Raw genomic sequence first — 19,302 nt, forward strand, 5'->3', positions numbered from 1 at the left:
TTAGTTTGTTTATGTCAATAGGCATTGTTCCATTTAAAAAGTGTGTTTGCACAAAAAAATGTGCTTTCTCCAAGCATTATTACAATCTGTTGACTGGCTAACAATACGAGCCCCTGCTACCGATCCAGTCTGTGAAAATCCCAAGTCAATAGCACTTTCCATTTCTGGAATATATGCAGTGCAAGTTTTAGGTGATTCATCCTGTATATTTGCATATGAATACTGTGCATTATTTGTTAGTTCATTTATTTGTCTCCTCACGGTTTGGTATGAGACTTTCTTGCGTGTGCTGTTTCAGTAACTTCTGTGTCAGTATCTTAAGGCCAGACGCAGGGCAAAAGACATATATATCCAGAAATATTACAGTTAAAATAGTAAAACTTGAGGCTGTTATGTACAACAATACTTGATATTCTGTGCAATTTTTGTTTGAAAGCCTGCACAGACATAAATTTTATAAGGATTAGAATTTTTAATTACCATTGTTTCTATAACTTATCTATTCTTGTAAACTATTCAAGCAATAAATGGGAATTTCATAGTTTACATCTGCATAAGAGGCTAATAAAATGTGTGGAATAGATTTGTGTTTGTCACAGTAGCTTTGAAATTAATTTTTCAGTTTTGTCTTATCCAGGACTGCTCTATTTTTGTCAAAGTGTAAAGGAAAACTTTTCTCAGAGAAAAGATAATGGAAAAGTGCTGCACAGAATTATTTAGGAAGCAACTCTGAAGAACTATGCCAAATTTCAGGGTGTTAGCTTTTACAGTTCCTGAGAAAAGTTAAATTATAGCTCAAAAAGTCCCTTTTGCAGCAATTTGCATTTGATGTTTTTATTTAAATTTTTGACAATATTGCTATAACTCAAGACTAATGTTATTCATATCCATGATCTTTATTCTCTTTCTCACCTTCCTGGAGTAATCTCTTCCTCTGCCTCCTTTGCACAGTCAAAGTTTGCATTTTTTCTTCTGCCGCCTGAGCTTTGTCCAGTCGCCCTTCATCGATGCTTCTGAGTATCTTCAGTGTGAACACACCTGGATGGAAGCTTAGTCGCTGCAGAAACTTAGTCATACCTACATTTCCACTATTGAACACTAGACAGGCATCACGTGCAGCTATCTTCACAACAATTGAGGACATTATCATACAGTCTAAGACCCTTTGACCCACAATTACCACATGCACATGGAAACATTAATCATATGGGCAAGTATTTCTAGGCCAGTTAACCTAAATCCACTGGAAAACTCATCTTTGACACTGTACACATAATCATGAACTTGGTGACTTTGTCAAAAATTGTTCTTCACACTTAGGAGCAACATCTGCAACACAGTTATTTAATTTTCCTGTACCTTTTACACATGAAATTTGACATTTACACCGTTTTTTGTTTATGCATCCACTGTTCCGAACCATTTTGAACAAAGTGGGTTGATATGTATGTGAAACTAAAAACTGAAATGAGTTTGCAGCACTTAATGTTCAGTGTGCGAACGAAAATTAATGCACAAAAAATTTCTAATGTAGAAAAGATGTGGATCACGACATAAAGAGGGGGTGTGGCAGGTGCAAATGCCCCAACTAATTTTTTTTAAATATATTTCTAGCCAGAATTTGATTATGAAACTTTGCAATGTTGTTCTTAAAGAATCATTCTAATAAATTACGCAATAAAAAAATGAATAATTTTCCAGTTTTTCCCTACATGTGCCCTCAAGTGTAACTGTTGTAGTGTAGGTGATTGATGCGCATGTGTACAGTGTAAAGTGAGAACATTGAGAAATGGACAGTAGAAGATGGAACCTGATTATGCTACTCCACAGCCTCCACTCATGAATAGCACATTTACTGACCTTAATGTCTGCGCCATCAACACCACACTCACTGTGGAGAGATTTGGATTTTAATCAAAGTCATAGGTACAAAGTCCAGTGCTTAATGATGTAAAATCACCACCTTTTCTTACCACATACTAGTGATGAAAATATCTACCACCTGTGACATTCAGACCAGCCACCCCCTCAATGTCGACCACAATTTCACTAGCGTGTGCTAGTGTCCTCAGCTGAGGTGATTAGTGTCATTAATTGTGAAATGTGTTGTAGTTCAAAATTAGTGCAACCTAAAAGGTTTTTTTTTTTGCCAGTTTCTTCCTGTTGTTTGCAGAATACCTCACTTGCCAATACAGTAAACCTTTACCAGATTGTAAATGAAAGATAATAGACATTTTTATCTATTTAAGGACTTTTGGGCCTCAGCCCTACTGACTGCAAGTTGTTGTAACAGAGTTACTATTTCACTTGTCACTTCTCCTATCCCCGCTACATTGTTCTTTGGTTGATTGAATGGTAATTTCTTTTTTGTTCTGAAATTTAGATGGTCGAATGAAAAGTGTTTGTTGTACACGATGAATATTTTTCAGGATCCACCTGACTGGACTGAGATACTGAATCATTTTAGAGGTTCAGAATTACAGAATTACTTCACAAAAATTCTAGAAGATCATTTGAAGGCACTTATTAAACCTCAGTATGTTGATCAGATACCAAAAGCAGTTAAAGGCACAGTAGATGAACTACTAAATAAAAAAGATGATCGAGGAAACCAGGCAGAGATATGCAACTTCTTAGGTAAGGTTATTCCCATTAAAATATCTTTGTTTCAGGATGACTCTTGTCCTGCTTTATGTAGGTGCTTGTCCAAGAGTCAGCAGTTACTGGTGTGCCTCTTCATGATTTGTGGTGGTGTTTCTACTAACGTGTTCACTTTCCATTCAGCATAATGACAGTAGTTAACCGAAATCCAGAAAGACTAAAAAGATATCTCAAAAGTGCCATTTGATGAAAGCAAGTATGCAGAAATTTAACAAGATTTCAAGGGAAAAAAAAATGCGTGGAACTTTTGCAGAACATGTAATGAGGCTGTCAGATTACAAGGGTCCCAATCTGTTTTAATGTCCAATAGAACATTCTACATTCATAGTGAATGGCACTATAAATAACTTCTAAGACCAATTAAACTATGAGTCGCAGAAAAACCTACTCATATATTTGCATAATCTGAATTGAATTGCGATTCAGAATCCCCCACACTAGAAGAAGTTGAGGAAATAGTAGCTGAAGCAAACATAGCAAGACCTGTGGGGAGGTGATACCACCACCAAAATGTGGAAAATAAGTGGCTCAATTATTTCTCAGATTCCTATAGATATTTTCAAGTGGAAAAAAATTGCTTGTTATTGGCAGTGTGCCCTAATCTGCTGTTCACATAAGAAATGGTGTAAGACATAGATTATATAGGAATATCTGCTACCAGTTGCTTAAAAAATTGTTAAGTCTTACTTGAAGCATAATCAACTGTCTAATTATTGTGAATATCAGACAGTATTTAAAAAGGCTGAAAAAGGAATAAAGATCTTTAGGAAAAGAACTAGTTGGCAGACTATGTGAAAATGACAAATTCATGTACAGTGTTCATTCTTCTGAGATTACTTAATTAATAGTAAAGAGGTGATAAAAGTTACATGAAATTGCAGTCTGAACTAGACTCCAAATTTCAAATGTAAAAACTATAGAAGGAACTCCTCAGTATGTTGATGGACAATCTCTAGTCCACAGCTCGTTGTCTCGTGGCTAGCGCTGCCACCTCTGGGTACTGAGTTCGACTGGGTGTTTGTGTTGTCCTAACCATTTCATCATCATTAGGGGAAAGTGGCAAAATTGGACAGTGAAAAAATTGGGACGTTGCACGGGCACTGATAACCACATGGTTGAGTGCCTCACAAACAAATATCATCATCAGGTACCTAATTTCTAGGGATCGGAAAACGTGGCATCTACTTTTGGCAAAATTTTTGTCTATTTTTGTCAAAATTTACATCTATTTTCTTTGTTTGTAAATGATTAGACGCACAAATTTAAAATGTTGTCACACTACATGAATGAAGACACAAATTATCAGTTCTTTAAAACTGATTGTTAAAAAAAAGTACTGACTGGGAACCTTTTGATGGAATGTTTGCTTTTGCGATAACTTCAACACCTTTCCCTCTGGAAATGGCCTTTGTTTCAATCATTTTTCTGTATTTAAACGTTCAAAAATGATAGTTCTGTTGAAAAGCAGCAGTATTTTCCTGTCAGGTAAGTGAATCAGTCTCCAATATAAGGTGTTTCTGGGCATTATTTGTCTTTTCCCCACCCAATTTGAAGATTTAAAAAATCTGCAGACTACTAATTTCAACCTTTTGTGGGCATTCATATCCTACAACCCATGATTGTCACTACAGGTAGAACTGACAAGGCACACTGTGTAGAAATAGAACCGAATGTACAGCAATTCAGTTTTAACATTAGGGGAAGAATTTCGGCAATGTTGAAAAACATTACAGATTTTGTTTTCCAGTCACTATAGCACAGAGGGCGGGTGTTGTGTCCATGAGCGTAAATAGACTAGAATTTTGACGGCCTCAGGGGAGGAACAGGGGAAGAAACCCTGCATCCATTTTGCTGGGCGGTAGCCTACAGCAGAATTGACACATTGTCACAGGGATCGCCGATCACTTCTGGTATTGTAAGGGTAATAATTGAAATCCGTGATTGAGCAGGAGTAATTGCTTCACTTATTTCAGAAGGAGAAGGAGAAGGAGGAGGAGGAGAAGGAGAAGGAGAAGGAGAAAAAAGAACAACTCAAAGCATTTGTGGACAGCTAACATGCAGTTGCTTGTTCGCGTTAGCGGAGTATTGTTAACAATGTATTTCAGGCCCAACCTCCATCAGTATTCGATGAAACTACACTTCAAAACATCAGCCACCTAATTTGTCATGTTAAACTGCCTACATTATACTGTCTTTTGAGCTTTGGCTAACAAACATAAATAACACATTTCTTTCTCATAAAATGCTAGGTCCCATGACTGAGTACTACATTCCATTATGGGACTTGCATCTTAAACAGACCATTCAGCTGTCCACAATTGGCATGGCACATTGAGGATGTTGTGTTCATTTATTTTCTTTTGCAAGTAGGTTCTTGTGCACATTATCTTTCCAAATTGGGTTTCACCCTGTAACTGCTTACATTTTCAATATTGTACATGAAAAATAAAGCTGTTTCAAACTATCTCTGATAAATAATTCTTACGGATACAGTTTGCTATGAAACAGCGTCTATTAAGCAGTTTCAAATTTTGAGGCAGAATTTGCATCTAAATATTTTGCATTTATTGCAAAATGTGAATTTTTGTGGTCCCTACTAATTTCGGATACCTAGAGAGAATCATTTGACCTTCAGGATTAAATAGCGAAGTAAAGAAAGTGAATCTCTTAAATAAAAAGTAAAATAATTAGAAATAAAGTTTTATGCATTGGAAACCATGATAATTGAATTACTAATTCAGGACCTAGAAAAGAAGAAAAGGAAAGATTCTAAAGAAAATTTTGATCCAGTCTGCTTAGATGAAATTGTAACAGAAATCCTGGGAATTATAATATCACAATTCTGAGAAATGACACTACCAGGAAGAGATTATTAAAATTTCTCATTCTCAGCATCATCAGAAGAGAAATTAGATATCTCAAAAAAACTGTCGGCCTCTACAATCAGTTTTGCATTCCATTTCAATTGGAACAGATGATAGAAGCTGTAAAGAAAATGAAACTTAGAAAAGCAGCAGGCATTTATGGTATTTACTGCATTTATGCTATTTACCCTGAGTTTCTGTTGCATTGTGCCACTGCTATGCCTTCTTTTCAAATATCTTAGTTAGGTCATCTGCTACCTCTCTTCAACAAAACTAGGATAATAGCCATACTAGAGCCAAACAAAGATCCCTCAAGGACGAAAACAACCACCCCTTTGCTCTCCTTAGTGTCATGTTCAAGCTCCTGGAGAGGCTCATTTGTAACAGAATGCTCAGCTATCAACAAACATGTCCCCAAAGAGCATGCTGGGTTTCGACCATAAAGAGCTTTGAGTAGCGGAAGATAAACACTGGGGTCTTCTTAGATCTTACTGCAGCCTACAATACCACCTGGCTTGAAGGTTTTGTTGAAATTCATCAGTGTCATTTTGTGTTCGAAACTAACCCCTCAACAACATGCCGAAAATTAATTTGCGGGAATTCTCTGAGAACTCTAAAAGCAGAGTTCACAAAATAAATGATGGTATCACACAAGGTTCCAATTTTTTCCCCTTTTCTTTTTAATTTGTATTCATAGAACCTTCCAGAAACAGTACAGGATTTTCATTTATGCTGATGATATTGCTCTGATCGCTGTGGATCAAAGTTTTAGCAAAGCTGAAGCAATACCAGCATCAGACGAGATGACAATGGATAAATTCTTAAACATAATTCTCTCCTCTGAATCCTCAAAAGACCTTTGTATCAACTTTCCACCATAGGAGTAAACAAGCCAACTATGAAACTAACACCATTTAGAGTCTAAACTAAATTAACAGGAACTGCCTGGGGTGCAGCTACGACGGTTCTCAGATCATCAGCTACAGCTCTCTCTCTCTCTCTCTCTCTCTCTCTCTCTCTCTCTCTCACACACACACACACACACACACACACACACACACACACACACTGGCTACTGGGCATTAGTAACATTTCACCACCATCCAAAAGAATGTCAACAATGACTGAATGTACATACATACATACATACATTAATACTTCTTCCATAGATCATGAATATGACATTTTGTAACGATGTGGAACATGTCACTTTAACATAAGTTTTCTTTACATCATTATTATTATTATTATTATTATTTTGTAGTTACTGCTTCATATCTAAAAATTCATGTATTGAGTAGAGTAGGAGTAATTGTGATTCAGAAATTCTTTTAAATTTTTTTTTTAAATTTTGATTGGTTATCTGTCAGACTTTTAATGCTGTTTGGCAGATAACCAAATATTGTTGTGGCAGCATAATTCACCCCTTTCTGTGCCAAAGTCAGATTTAACCCAGAATAGTGAATATCATCCTTTCTTCTGGTGTTGTAGCTATGCGCTTCGCTGTTATTTCTGAATTGGAATGGGTTATTAATAACAAATTTCATAAGTGAATATATGTATTGTGAAGGTACCATGTAATATCCCGAGTTCCTTAAATAAATGTCTGCAAGGTGATCTTGGGTGGGCTCCAGCCATTATTCTGATTACACGCTTTTGTGCAATGAATACTTTTTCTCTCAGTGACGAATTACCGCAAAATATGATGCCATATGATATCAGTGAATTAAAATAGGCATAGTAGGCTAATTTACTGATATGTTTAGCACCAAAATTTGCAACAACCCTAATAACGTAAGTAGCTGAACATACCTGTTTCAGCAGATTACCAATGTGTTTCTTCCAATTCAATTTCTCATCATTGCACACACCCAGAAATTTTGAATATTCAGCCTTAGCAACAGACTTCCGTTCAAAGTCTATATTTTTCAATGGTGTTATGCCATTTACTGTACAGAATTGTATATACTGTGTTTTCTCAAAATTTAGTGAGAGTCCATTTGCAAAGAACCACTTAATAATTTTCTGAAAGACATTATTTACAAATTCCTCAACTGATTCTTGTTTGTTGGGCTGTGATTACTATATTTATGTCTTCAGCAAAAAGAACTAGCTTTGCATCTTCATTACTGTAGAGTGGCAAGTCATTAATATGTATATTAAGAACAGTAAGGGACCCAAGACTGAACCCTGTGGGACACCATTCTTCATACCTCCTCAGTTAGAGGATTCTGCTGATTTTTTTGCAGACTATCTATACTGTTAATTTCTACCGTCTGCATATTTCCAGGTAAATATGAATTAAACCTATTGTGCACTGTCTGACTCATGCCACAATACTTAACACTTACCTAGAATAATTTCATGATTCACACAGTCAAAAACCTTTGATAGATCGCCGGCCGCGGTGGTCTAGCGGTTCTGGCGCTGCCGTCCGGAACCGCGGGACTGCTACGGTCGCAGGTTCGAATCCTGCCTCGGGCATGGGTGTGTGTGATGTCCTTAGGTTAGTTAGGTTTAAGTAGTTCTAAGTTCTAGGGGATTTATGACCTAAGATGTTGAGTCCCATAGTGCTCAGAGCCATTTTTTTGAACCTTTGATAGATCACAAAATTTCTCAATAGGTTATATTCGGTCATTCAATGCATTTAATATTTGATCAGTGAAAGCATACATAGCGTTTTCTGCTGAAAAGCCTTTCTGAAAACCAAATTTTCATTTTGTTGGTACTTCATTTTTACAAATATGTGATGCTACTCTTGAATACATTACTTTTTCAAGAATTTTGAATAAAGCTGTCAGAAGTGAGACAGGGTGGTAGTTTCTAGCATCAAACCTATCCCCTTTTTTATGCAGTGGTTAGAGTGGTAGTTTCTAGCATCAAACCTATCCCCTTTTCCATGCAGTGGTTTAACAATAGCATATTTCAGTCTATCTGGAAAAATGCCCTGTTACAGTGAGTTACTACATATGTGGTTGAGAATCCTACTTACCTGTTGGGAACAAGCATTTAATACTCCGTTAAAAAGTCATCAATTCCATGTGAGCTTTTACTTTTGAGTGACTTCATTGTTTGCCTTATTTCAGTAGGAGAGGTGGATTGAATTTCAGTGTTACCAAATTGCATAGGTATTGCCTCTTCCATATACTGCCTTGCACTTTCTAATGAATAGCTGGATCTTATTTACTCTACAACACTTCAAAAAAGATTATTAAATTTTTTATACTTCTAACTTGTTGTTAACAAACTTTTCATTGAGTTTCATAGAAATACACAGTCTTCCTGTGCTCTTGGTTGCCCTGTTTCCCTTTAAACAATATTCCAAATCATCTTACTTTTATTACCAGGATGTACTAATCTCGGACATAATGCTCATACTTCTTGACTTTTTAATAACTTTTCTTAATACAGTGCATTAGTTTTTATGATGTTTCACTGTTTCTGAATCATTACTCCTACCTATACAATAAATTTCCCTTTTCTGTTTAAAAGTTATTTTTATCCCTTTAACAAGCCATGGCTTTTTAGATGGTTTCTTAGAATATTATTTCACTGTTTTCTTAGGGAAACTGTTTTCAAATATACTCACAAAGGTCTCGTGAAATACGCTATATCTTAAATTAGCATCGGGTTCGCTGTACAATTCATCCCAGTCTGACAATAATAGAAAACAACCCAGAATTACCAGTTTATTCAGAAATTTTATCACAGTACCCTAGCAACTTAGGTCTAGAAAACCATCATGGTGCACAGCAATTATAGTGATTTCTAGGGAAGCAGTGAATGTTTGCATAACTGCAGGGCAGTAACTTCAAGATGCAAGGAACCTGAAACAGTCAGAGGCAAGAGCAATCTTCCATGAAGCATGAACAGTTAATCAAAACTTCCCGAGAATGACCAGAAAGTTTTTCGTCTACCTTGACAGCACTGGTGTATATTGAATCGGATTACAACTGGGGGGTGTATCTGGAGCATTGGCTTTACCAATGAGGATGGAAGTCCTCCCCTGAATGTGATTTGCAGTGAAGAGCAGCAAACAGTATATCCCATAACATTTGAATGTTACCTGACAGCATTCAAAGGGACAGTGGCAGACCTGCACAATTTGTCTGCAGAAGCTTCTTGTTTGATTTAAAACCTGGACTCAGAGCTATGAACCAGTTATGAACTGGGTATTGTGTATATCTGTGTAGAGACGTACATATTTATTGTAAGTAGTTGTTCAGTGGTTCTCCTGTAATCATATGATAAATTCTCAGAATGAATGAGGACAGGTTAACTAATAGAATTTTCATTCTTGTAATTTCAACTAAAATTATGACTACTTGACTGCTGGAAACTGAAAGATATCTGTAGCAAATAAACATGACAAGTGGTATGATGCAGGATAGAGCTGCTCTCAGAACAGTTGTCAAGAACAATCAGTTAGCAAGCATGGAGAACCTTCAGGGATGAGATATTTTGGGAGGAGAACAACAATTGGATATAAAAAAATTAGTGTACACATTCAGCTTCTACGAAACATCTTCCATGAATACTGTTGGTAGATACATGGAAGCTGTATTGTTAAAAAATCAAGCAATGTAACCTGTAGTGTATCTGTAGTACATGTTTAACTTTAACACTAGCACTCTAGGTGACTCAGTTGTTGGGTCAGGACATTGTAAATAAATATTCTCTCAGCTCTGTGGGCCAAGCAAATTAAAAAAAAAAAAACTGAATTGGTAATTACATATTATTGCTAACAAGGAGAGAGCAGATCCAGTGACCCAGTTTGACTCGACTTTGGTATGTTAGTCAGTGGAATATTAATGAGTAACTTCTGTGAGAGGGTTTAGTTCACTATGCTTAGATTTATAAAAAAGGGGGTGGGGGTGGGGGAGAGAGAGAGAGAGAGAGAGAGAGAGAGAGAGAGAGAGAGAGAGAGAGCAAAGGTGATAATGCAGATCCATTTTGGGCCCTACAATAAATTAATTGTATTTTGCATATCAAGCTATAGGGGTTCAGACACAGGTACCTACACTTCTCAGGATGTAACAGAGTAGGGATGTGATGAGAAGAATCTGTTCATGCCCACAAGTGTCAAAAAACATTATTCACAACAAAACGTTTATTAATCAGACATACAAGGTTGTCTTCCCCAGGCACTGGCTGCTCCGTCGGATCAACAGTGTGTGGACTCAAGTCAGCAGAAGCAAACAACAGTTCTGCTACGTCGCGGAAGGCTCATGTGGCAACCATCACATCTCGGTTCAATTGATGGCCACTAGGTACCGGCAGCTGTGGCCCTCGCTGGACAGCGGTGGACAGCAGCCTCTGTGGGCTTAACTCTGAAGTGTTCTTGTTGAACACTTGTGCCCAGGAGACTCGCTCTGCAGCCCGTCCTTGTGTACATGTTGTCGTATAAAGTCCGACCTGTGGCCTCCAGTTAGGAAATGGAGGCTAGTGACATCAGTGTCGTCTGCAGGAATGGGCGGAACAGCAGCAGTGAGTCCCCTTCATCGTGATGGATGGCGTACAGCATCCTGAACCTGCTGGTCAAGCTTCCAGTAAGCCAGGAGACTGGAGGCAGAAATACAATCTATCAGTGAATGACTGACTGAAGTGCTCAATCTTGCAGTGGCAGTCTCTCTAGCGAGACTTGAGAATCTGTAGATTATTAGGTGTGCAGAAGGTCGACTGACATAGCCCTTACTGTACCACGGGGCTGCTCTGCAACTGATAGTGTAGTATTTATGCTGGTGCTTTCCTGTGCACTCTGCTGTGATGGTGGGAGGTTGGAGGGTTTAGCAGTGACATTGTGCGTACTAGTTTTCTAATGTGGTCAGCTCTTCTAGCGGCTTCAGACTTTAGTAGCTTCATATTTCAGATGCACTTTTCTGCTGAATGAGTGGTTGAATAATTATTGTTGGGTTATAACTTGGCTTTCTTGTCACATTCTGCTCTTTCACCAGTGTGCTGATACCTGTACTGCCATGATGTCACTGTGCTTCACTTGCGGACTGAGGCATTCGGCTGGTCCCACATGTCGCAATTGCTTCAGCGTTTGCCTCTGCCTGCTCAAGATTGCCTTCTAGTTGGCAGTGAGCCACTCATTGACACCGGTCGTTTTACTTCTGGTGTCAGCAGTGAAGAACTTAAATCAATTTTCAATTTTTAGTGTTAGCGTGCGATACTATTCCAGGGTTCAACAAAGCCTACAATCTAATAGTTTCTGACAAACTGAGGAATTATTGGCTTCACTCCATTGCAGATATTCATGAGGGGGATTTCTGGTGACACTGCGACCAGTGGTCCAATGTTACAAAAAGCCTACATTCAGATAACAATCTGTGTACGTGATTTTGATTGCACTTTGTGAAAATGATACTGATAAGCGCGCGCGCGCACCCCCCCCCCCCCCCCCCCCCCACACACACACACACACACACACACACACACACACACACACACACCGTTCTTTAATTCAAAGTAACAGTATATTGATTTCGTGGCAGCTTGCACTCTCTTGCCTTAGACCAAAGAATATGATGCAGTTTATTGCATGCAATGTGTTGACTTTGACCAGAATGTGTATTTTAAATCCCTTAGCCACTGGGCCACTTAGCACAGGCACTCATTATTATATATAATGGATTGAAATCACTAATTCTTTGGCGTCTCTTAAGCATGTAACTTATGGGGATCATGTACAATACAGTTTCCTCTTTTTCAACTGTCCTAAAGATTCCTGTTTCTTTTTTCCAGTAATGTCCATAGTGAACTATACCATTTAGCAGGAGCTAGTTTTGAGTGGTGTCTGCTTAGTATGCCAAAGCTCATAAAAATAGATGGCTCACAGGGCCCAGTCTCTCCTAGTAAACTTATTTGTTGGTTAGTATTTGGTATTGGTGATAAAAAGTAGCAACTTCATTGAAAAATAGTGAAGGTGAGAATTGTTGCATTTAGTTTACTTTTCCTTTTATGTTATCATACCTCAGATTGCAATGTAATTCTCGTACCTATTCTGTAACACCCTTTTTTGAAGATTGCTATTGGCTATTTTAGTAGTGATCTTGAGATAGGCATGTTATTAATTTTCACATAATGTGTTCAGTGAGGTGCACTGTGGTTGAATTCTAAATTTACCTTACCATAGCTCCTCATTCTCACTTAGTGGTTGATAACATGTTCAGTCTTTGTATACATTAGGAAGAAATTTCTGGATCATTGAAACCAGTCAAAATAAGGTTGTAAGTAATTTATATAGAAACCTTTATGGCTTGTCACACTTTGTTCAGAGACTAATAAATTTTGGCAGATGTCAATTCGGATCATTAGTTCCTGAAAGTCTTTGCATCTTATACAAGGCAGGTTCAGTTGATGTGTGGGAGAAACAAGCTGGCCGAGAAAAGTGTGAAGTGTTCTGTGCTGGAAAGGAAAGTTACTATGGATAAAATGCTTTGGACTTGTCTTAAAATTGAAATGTTGAGGGTTTTTACATCTAGAATATCTCAAAGGGAGTTAAGACCGTAGACCATTCAATTTCACAGTAAGAGATATTCCTATGTCTACCTCATAATAGCCCATGCAGTCGTACTCGCCACCTGTCCAGTATCGATATCTTATCTTCAATTACACATGTACTCAGTCTGGATAAATCTTGCTTTCCTCAAAGATTTGATTTGTCAGCAAACCCATGCACTGTAGTTTGTATTTGAACATATGTAGCTAAAACATTTTGTGCTATAATAGATTATGGGCATGTGAAAAATATGTTGCTGTTGAGCGTCACATTGTATGTATGTTGACCTCTGTTTTTACTGATTGAGTACCTCTTAAAACAACCTTCACGTAAGAGCAGTATCTTAGATTTACATTATGACCACCTCTAAGCACACCCACATCACCATAAATAAGCAACCAAGCACATAACCTTCAGTGTCCAAACTGATTGTATATGACAGCAGAAATGTCTTATTTTCTACCTGTTTATGCTAAATGTCATTGATTGTTACCTACAGGGTGATAATCACCAAGCAACTGGGCTATCGTACATCTCATCTTCAGTGGAATTCTGCAGTATCTGATGCTGATGCTGTAACATGTACTAGTTCACAAAATATTGATGTGGTTGCATCGGTCTAACATTTGTCTTTTTGTAATTTTTTTTACACACATTCTTGTTTGGTGAATTTACTCATGATGCGGTTACTCTTTTCATTGACAATGTATTTAAATCCTTATTGTTACATCAGAAATAAGGCTCAGCATATTAAAACAGCTCAACACTCCCTCCCTCCCCCTCTCCTCCCTCCCTCCCCCTCTCCTCCCTCCCTCCCCCTCTCCTCCCTCCCTCCCCCTCTCCTCCCTCCCCCCTCTCCTCCATCCCCCCTCTCCTCCATCCCCCCTCTCCTCCATCCCCAGACACCCCTTGGTAGACGAAGACAAAATAGAGTCTCAGAGATGTGACTTGGTGATGCTGATGTAGAACCATGATTGATCTGTGTTTAGTTATTCAGATATCTGGTTTGAAGAGCAAGACTACTTAACATGCCATATGGTAAACAACTTGTCCCGTACATTCAACCAATGACTACATGACTCATTTCAGCAATGCTGTGGTGTCATTTTCTGTCATGTTGCTCTCCTCCCTTCACAGACCCTGCTCTCTGGAAGCTGGCGCCGATATCAATTTGAGTGGCCAGTTGCTTGAGTGGGTCCATTGGTCAAGCAGAATAGTCTCTGAAAGGAAGTTACCGAAGTGGATTGACTAGTGTGAACCACAATTTCTGATGCATCTGTATTAAATTCTTCATGCCAGCTGAGAAGACAGGCTCTTTCCTGATGGAGCAACGATAGTCACTCTGCAATTGGATGCAGATTGGTAACATTCTGAATATTCAAAATACAAATTGCACTTATTGCTGTTGTGGGTAAAAAACATTTGGAGAAATTGTGTGGTTAGTAGCGGAGTATTTTACATCATTACTTCCTCTGCAATTCAGGATACACCCTTCAGCCACCATGGAATTAATGTGCAGAAGGGCAATTTGGAGTTTATCACAATAGTTATGTTTATAATTGATTCTTTGATATGGGTTTTGCAATATCCAAAGCTCATACTTTGAGCAAGGTCATGGTCTATGTGAGCACAATGCAGTGTATTGTGGCACATCAGTAACTACACAAATTTATCTTGAGTTACATGCTGGTATTGCTTGTTTTTGTTCACGTGATAGAGTTATGACTAGTTTTTACTATTTCGTGTCACTCTTTATTTGTATTTTTCTTATTATTCCTTGTTGCCAGCCTTGCATACGCCAGAGTTAAGTTAAAACCACAGTTATGTTAGTCAGTACTAAAGAGAAAAGTCGTCCGTTAGTGTTTACCCTAGGCCTTCTGTTGGAAGTCTTACTCGTCACATTTTTGGCACAGAAAAACATACTTGTACATGAAATTGTTTTTTGTTTTGAAGTAAGTAAAAAGAACTTACCCGTTGCTGCCTGTTTGATGTGTACAGAGGATCGTGTAAAATGTGTGTCTGTTCAGCAAATTAGCGTAGAACCTAAGGTATCTACATACCACCGCATAAAAGTCTAATCCCCCCCCCACATCTAGGGGGCTCGCATTTCTTTTGTAAGTATGTGCTTGGCCGATGCAGGGCCACAGCTGTTGCAGCACAGCACTACTTCAGTTTTCTTGCTGCAAATCAATCCTTCTACTATTCTTTTCTCCCCTCTGCCTTTCCATTGGATGGTCTTCTTGATGCTAACCATGCATGGATTTGGTTTGTCACGTTGGACACAAGTTTATTTTTTTTCTTTTCCGTTGTTTTATACAACTTGTCATCCTTACGTGGTCCCCATTGTCAGGTCTGCTGTGCCATTCCCCTTCCAAATTTTACAGAAATGTGCATTGTGCGGGGAGGGTGGCTTAGTGTGTTGTACATTCCACTTTTTGTGCATTTCTATCTTTTGCAGCCATCGTTTTTGGCAAAATTAAATAAACCCAAAACCCAACACAGTAGCCATCCCTGTGAGATGGGAGAGGGGGTTGTGCCTTTGCTGGAATCCCCCCCCATGTGTGCCAAGCAGTATGTGCCCATCAGACTGTGGCATGGGGACTCCCAGCAACGGTTACCCAGCCAGGTAGCTGTTGTTATGGCTGGGTAGTGCCCATGGGGAGAGCTTCCATTCGGAGTGGGTAGCACCAAGGCACATAACTTGTAACTACAGCAGCTCAAACTTTCTTCTGCTGATGGCCACATGGGGAGAAATACTCCTCACAATACTTATTTCACTCTAGGACCTGTGAGAGATACTTTTTGGCCACAAAGCCATTACCCTGTGTTGAACAGCTTAACGACAGGTTTAGGGAAGTAGCAGCAGTTTCAAAAGTGAGAAGTGGTTCAGTTACGGTCACTGGCACTGCCTGCCTGTGACAAGCTGTATGACATTCTTGCAAGTATCACCCTCTCCATAACAGTCTGAACATGGCGGCCCCCTTTTACAGACTGATGATGAGTTACATCAGCTTGGAGCAATTGGATGATGTCCTATCAAGTAGGGACCAAAGGACAATGTGTTTGATACTGGGGCCTTCATCTTGGCCTTGGATGATGACTTGTTGCCTGAAGAGATAAAGGTGGTGAAGTATCAGTGTGAAGTGAAATCCGATGTTACCGCTCCCACATGGTGCTTCAAATGTATGAGGTTCGGACACATGTCTTCACATTGTAATGCTAGCCCCATCTTCCAGGATTGTGGACATTAGTTGCACACAAACACTCCCTGTGCCCCTCGCCCATCGGTGTCAGCTGCAGGTAGCGCCATTCCCCCTGTTCACTGGAGTGCACAGTCTTTCAGAGAGAAAAGAAAAATTCAAGAATACAAGACTCTTGATAGACTCTTGTGTCAGGAGGCCAAGAAGAAACAGGGTTGTTTGCGTGATGGATGGATGAAAGGAGGAGGATGATGATTTATGATGATGTGGTTATGATTATTTCATCCTCCCTAATGACGGTACCCTCACCCTTTGTGTCTTTTGTGTCAGGCCCTCAGTGCTGTATTAACTACACCTGCTCCCCTGGAGGTTGGCAACCGTCACCCACACCCACTTTGGGAGCATTGACTCCCTGTCCATTGGCTATGTCAGTCCCCAGTCTCCAGCTGGAGAAGCAACACCCCTTTCTCTGTCATCTCACACCAGGAAGGGTCCCTAGGGACACTCCCGTCCCAGGATTCTGCTGATCTGCAACTGGATAGCAGCCAGTAGTTCAAGGAACCACAGGTTACTGTAAATAGGGCTTTGCATTCCTCCTCTGTCTTGCAGCTGGGGCAGATAAGCCTTCTTGGACCTCAAAATTGCCCAATGAGATGAGGGACATAAAAATGACCTCAGGCATAAAGGTGGTTTCATGGTCCCCATGCCACCGGTTTCCATGTGTTCAGACTCTGTACCAGAGGGGCCTACTGTGTGGCCACTGTATCATTGGATACCCACACAGTCTTCTTCAGAATCAATGTGTACATAACCGGTAGCAGCAGGTGACCCTGGGGCGTGACCTGCCTTCTGGGTCCCTTCATGGCCCCACGAGATATTGATAGTGTGATTTTTCAGTGGGACTGTTCCAGTTATTTTTTTCCACCACCTGATTGAGTTGTGATGTGTCTCACTCATTTTCTCTGCTTTCGGTGTTGACCTCCAGGAAACCGGGTTCCATGTATTGCGAAACCTTACACTCCATGACTATTTGGAGCTATTTTAAGAATTGAGCTGACAAGGACAGTGTGTCAGGCAAGTTTGCATGTACAGTCTGGATTCAGTCTACAACAAACACATGCCACCCTTCCTCATTGTGTGCGGCACTGCCTCAAACATTTTGCTTTGCGTTACTCAGGGTTCTGAGTCTGAGAATTACCAGCCTGTATTTCGTATCCTCAAACAGTGAGTCGAGTGAATTCACTTACCTTTTACCTTTCACTTCATGTCACCTGGAGTCGTGTAAAGCTGTGTTCAATTAGTGAATATTACTCAGTGCCCAAGCCCTTTGCCCTGACACAACTTAAAGGCCAGACCTTATCCATAGTCAAATGCTCAAAACACCTATCTGTGGATTGCCAATGTCGCATCCCTGCCATTTTCAACTGTATGCAGAGTGAGGGATGAGTTCCCATGTCATTGGTGGGAAAGTGTAATTGTCCTGTTACTGAAACCAGGTAACCACCCCATTGAGATGGGCAGCTGTCGCTCAATAAGTTTCACAAATGTTCTCTACAAGCTGTGCAAATGTAAGGTTAGCTGGGGGCTGTGTTGTTACCTTGAGTCTACAGGCTGGTTTTTGCCTAGGCCATTCTACCGCTGACAATTTTGTTTGCATGGAGACTGCTACTCGATCAGCCTTTGCCCTGCGTCAAAAACTTATAGCTGTCTTCTTTGATGTGCAAAAGGCTCATGACACCATTCACTACAACCTTGTTACCGAGCACGAGCAGTCTCTCCAGGGCCTGCTCCTGATTTTTGTCTGGAACTTCTTGTCTCACCATACATCATGGGATCAAGTTGGTGCCCCCCCCCCCCCCCCCCCTCCCTCCCACATCAACAAAAGAATGGTGTCCCACAGGGCTCTGTACAGTGTGTGCCCCTTTGTCTGGTGGCTGTCAATGGTCTAGTTGCAGCTGTGGGATGCACAGTGTCATCCCTACTGTATACTGATGGTTTTTGCTATCACCATTGCTCCTCAACTATGGGTGTTGATGAACACTGACTACAGGGTGCCATATGAAATATGTAGTCCTGGGCTCTCACCCATGGTTTTAAGCCACCAAAATATGCTTCATACGCTTTGTCACTGTAGTGCTGTCCCTCCATGCCCAGAACTGTACCTCAATGACCAATTGCTCAGTGTGGTGGAGTCTTGGCACTTTTTGGGACTGGTCTTAGATGCCTGGTTGACATGGCTTCCCCAGCTTTGCCAACATAAGCAAACACACTGGTCACACCTTAATACCCTTCACTGCCTCAGCAACACCAGCCTGCAGACCGCTCTACATGCTTGATGCTCTACAGAGGTTTGATCCTGTCCTTTCTTGATTATAGGAGTCTGGCATATGATTTGGCATCACCTGAACTCGATAAATCATTGTGGGGTCTGACTTGGAAGAACTCCCTTTCGAACCAGCCCTGTGAGCAGCCTACTTGCAGAGGCTGGGTCCTACCCGCAACAAACCAGGTGCGGCCAACTGCTGCTTAACTCTGAGATACATATTTGATGCTCCCCTGTGCATCCTAACTACTGTGTCCTATCTTCTGGTAGGGAGACCCACTTCGCACAACAGATGCCAGGACTATTTGCAATTGCAGTTCACATAAAGTGTCGCCGCTCTGAACTCCAACTTCCCCAACTGCCTCCTCTTGTTAGGGAACAATAATATACGCACCCATGATGTCTGCCCTTTCCTCGGACCTGTCTAGACCTGTCCTTTGGACCAAAAGACTGTCGACGTCGTGGTTTTTCACCATCTGTTCCTGGCCATTCTCGATGCATTTCCGGATTTTGAAGTGGTTTACACAGATGGCTCTATGCCTGATTGATGAACCGGTTTTGCTTGCACACGTGCCCGGTGCAATGAACTAGGCTTCTTGCCAAACAGATGCAGTGTATTCACTGCAGAGTTGTTGGCCATTGCTTGAGCTGTCCGTCACATTTGTTCTTGCACTGCCGAGACTTTCTGAATCCACAGTCTCGGAGTAGTCTTTGGGCTGTCGGCCAGTACTACCCTTAACACTAGTTGTA

At 40.2% G+C, this 19,302-nt stretch overlaps 1 protein-coding gene across 1 annotated transcript in view; it reads left to right on the forward strand.

The window, feature by feature from the left end:
• LOC126184609 (protein Pixie) overlaps nucleotides 1-19,302 on the forward strand; it is a 62,867-nt gene that overhangs the window by 21,372 nt on the left and 22,193 nt on the right. The window contains exon 4 of the mRNA XM_049927062.1: nucleotides 2,430-2,637. Coding sequence (XP_049783019.1) covers nucleotides 2,430-2,637 — 208 coding nt within the window. The remainder of the gene's footprint in view (nucleotides 1-2,429; nucleotides 2,638-19,302) is intronic.

The sequence above is a fragment of the Schistocerca cancellata genome, chromosome 4 (genome assembly GCF_023864275.1).
Source record: "Schistocerca cancellata isolate TAMUIC-IGC-003103 chromosome 4, iqSchCanc2.1, whole genome shotgun sequence".
Lineage (NCBI taxonomy): Eukaryota > Metazoa > Arthropoda > Insecta > Orthoptera > Acrididae > Schistocerca > Schistocerca cancellata.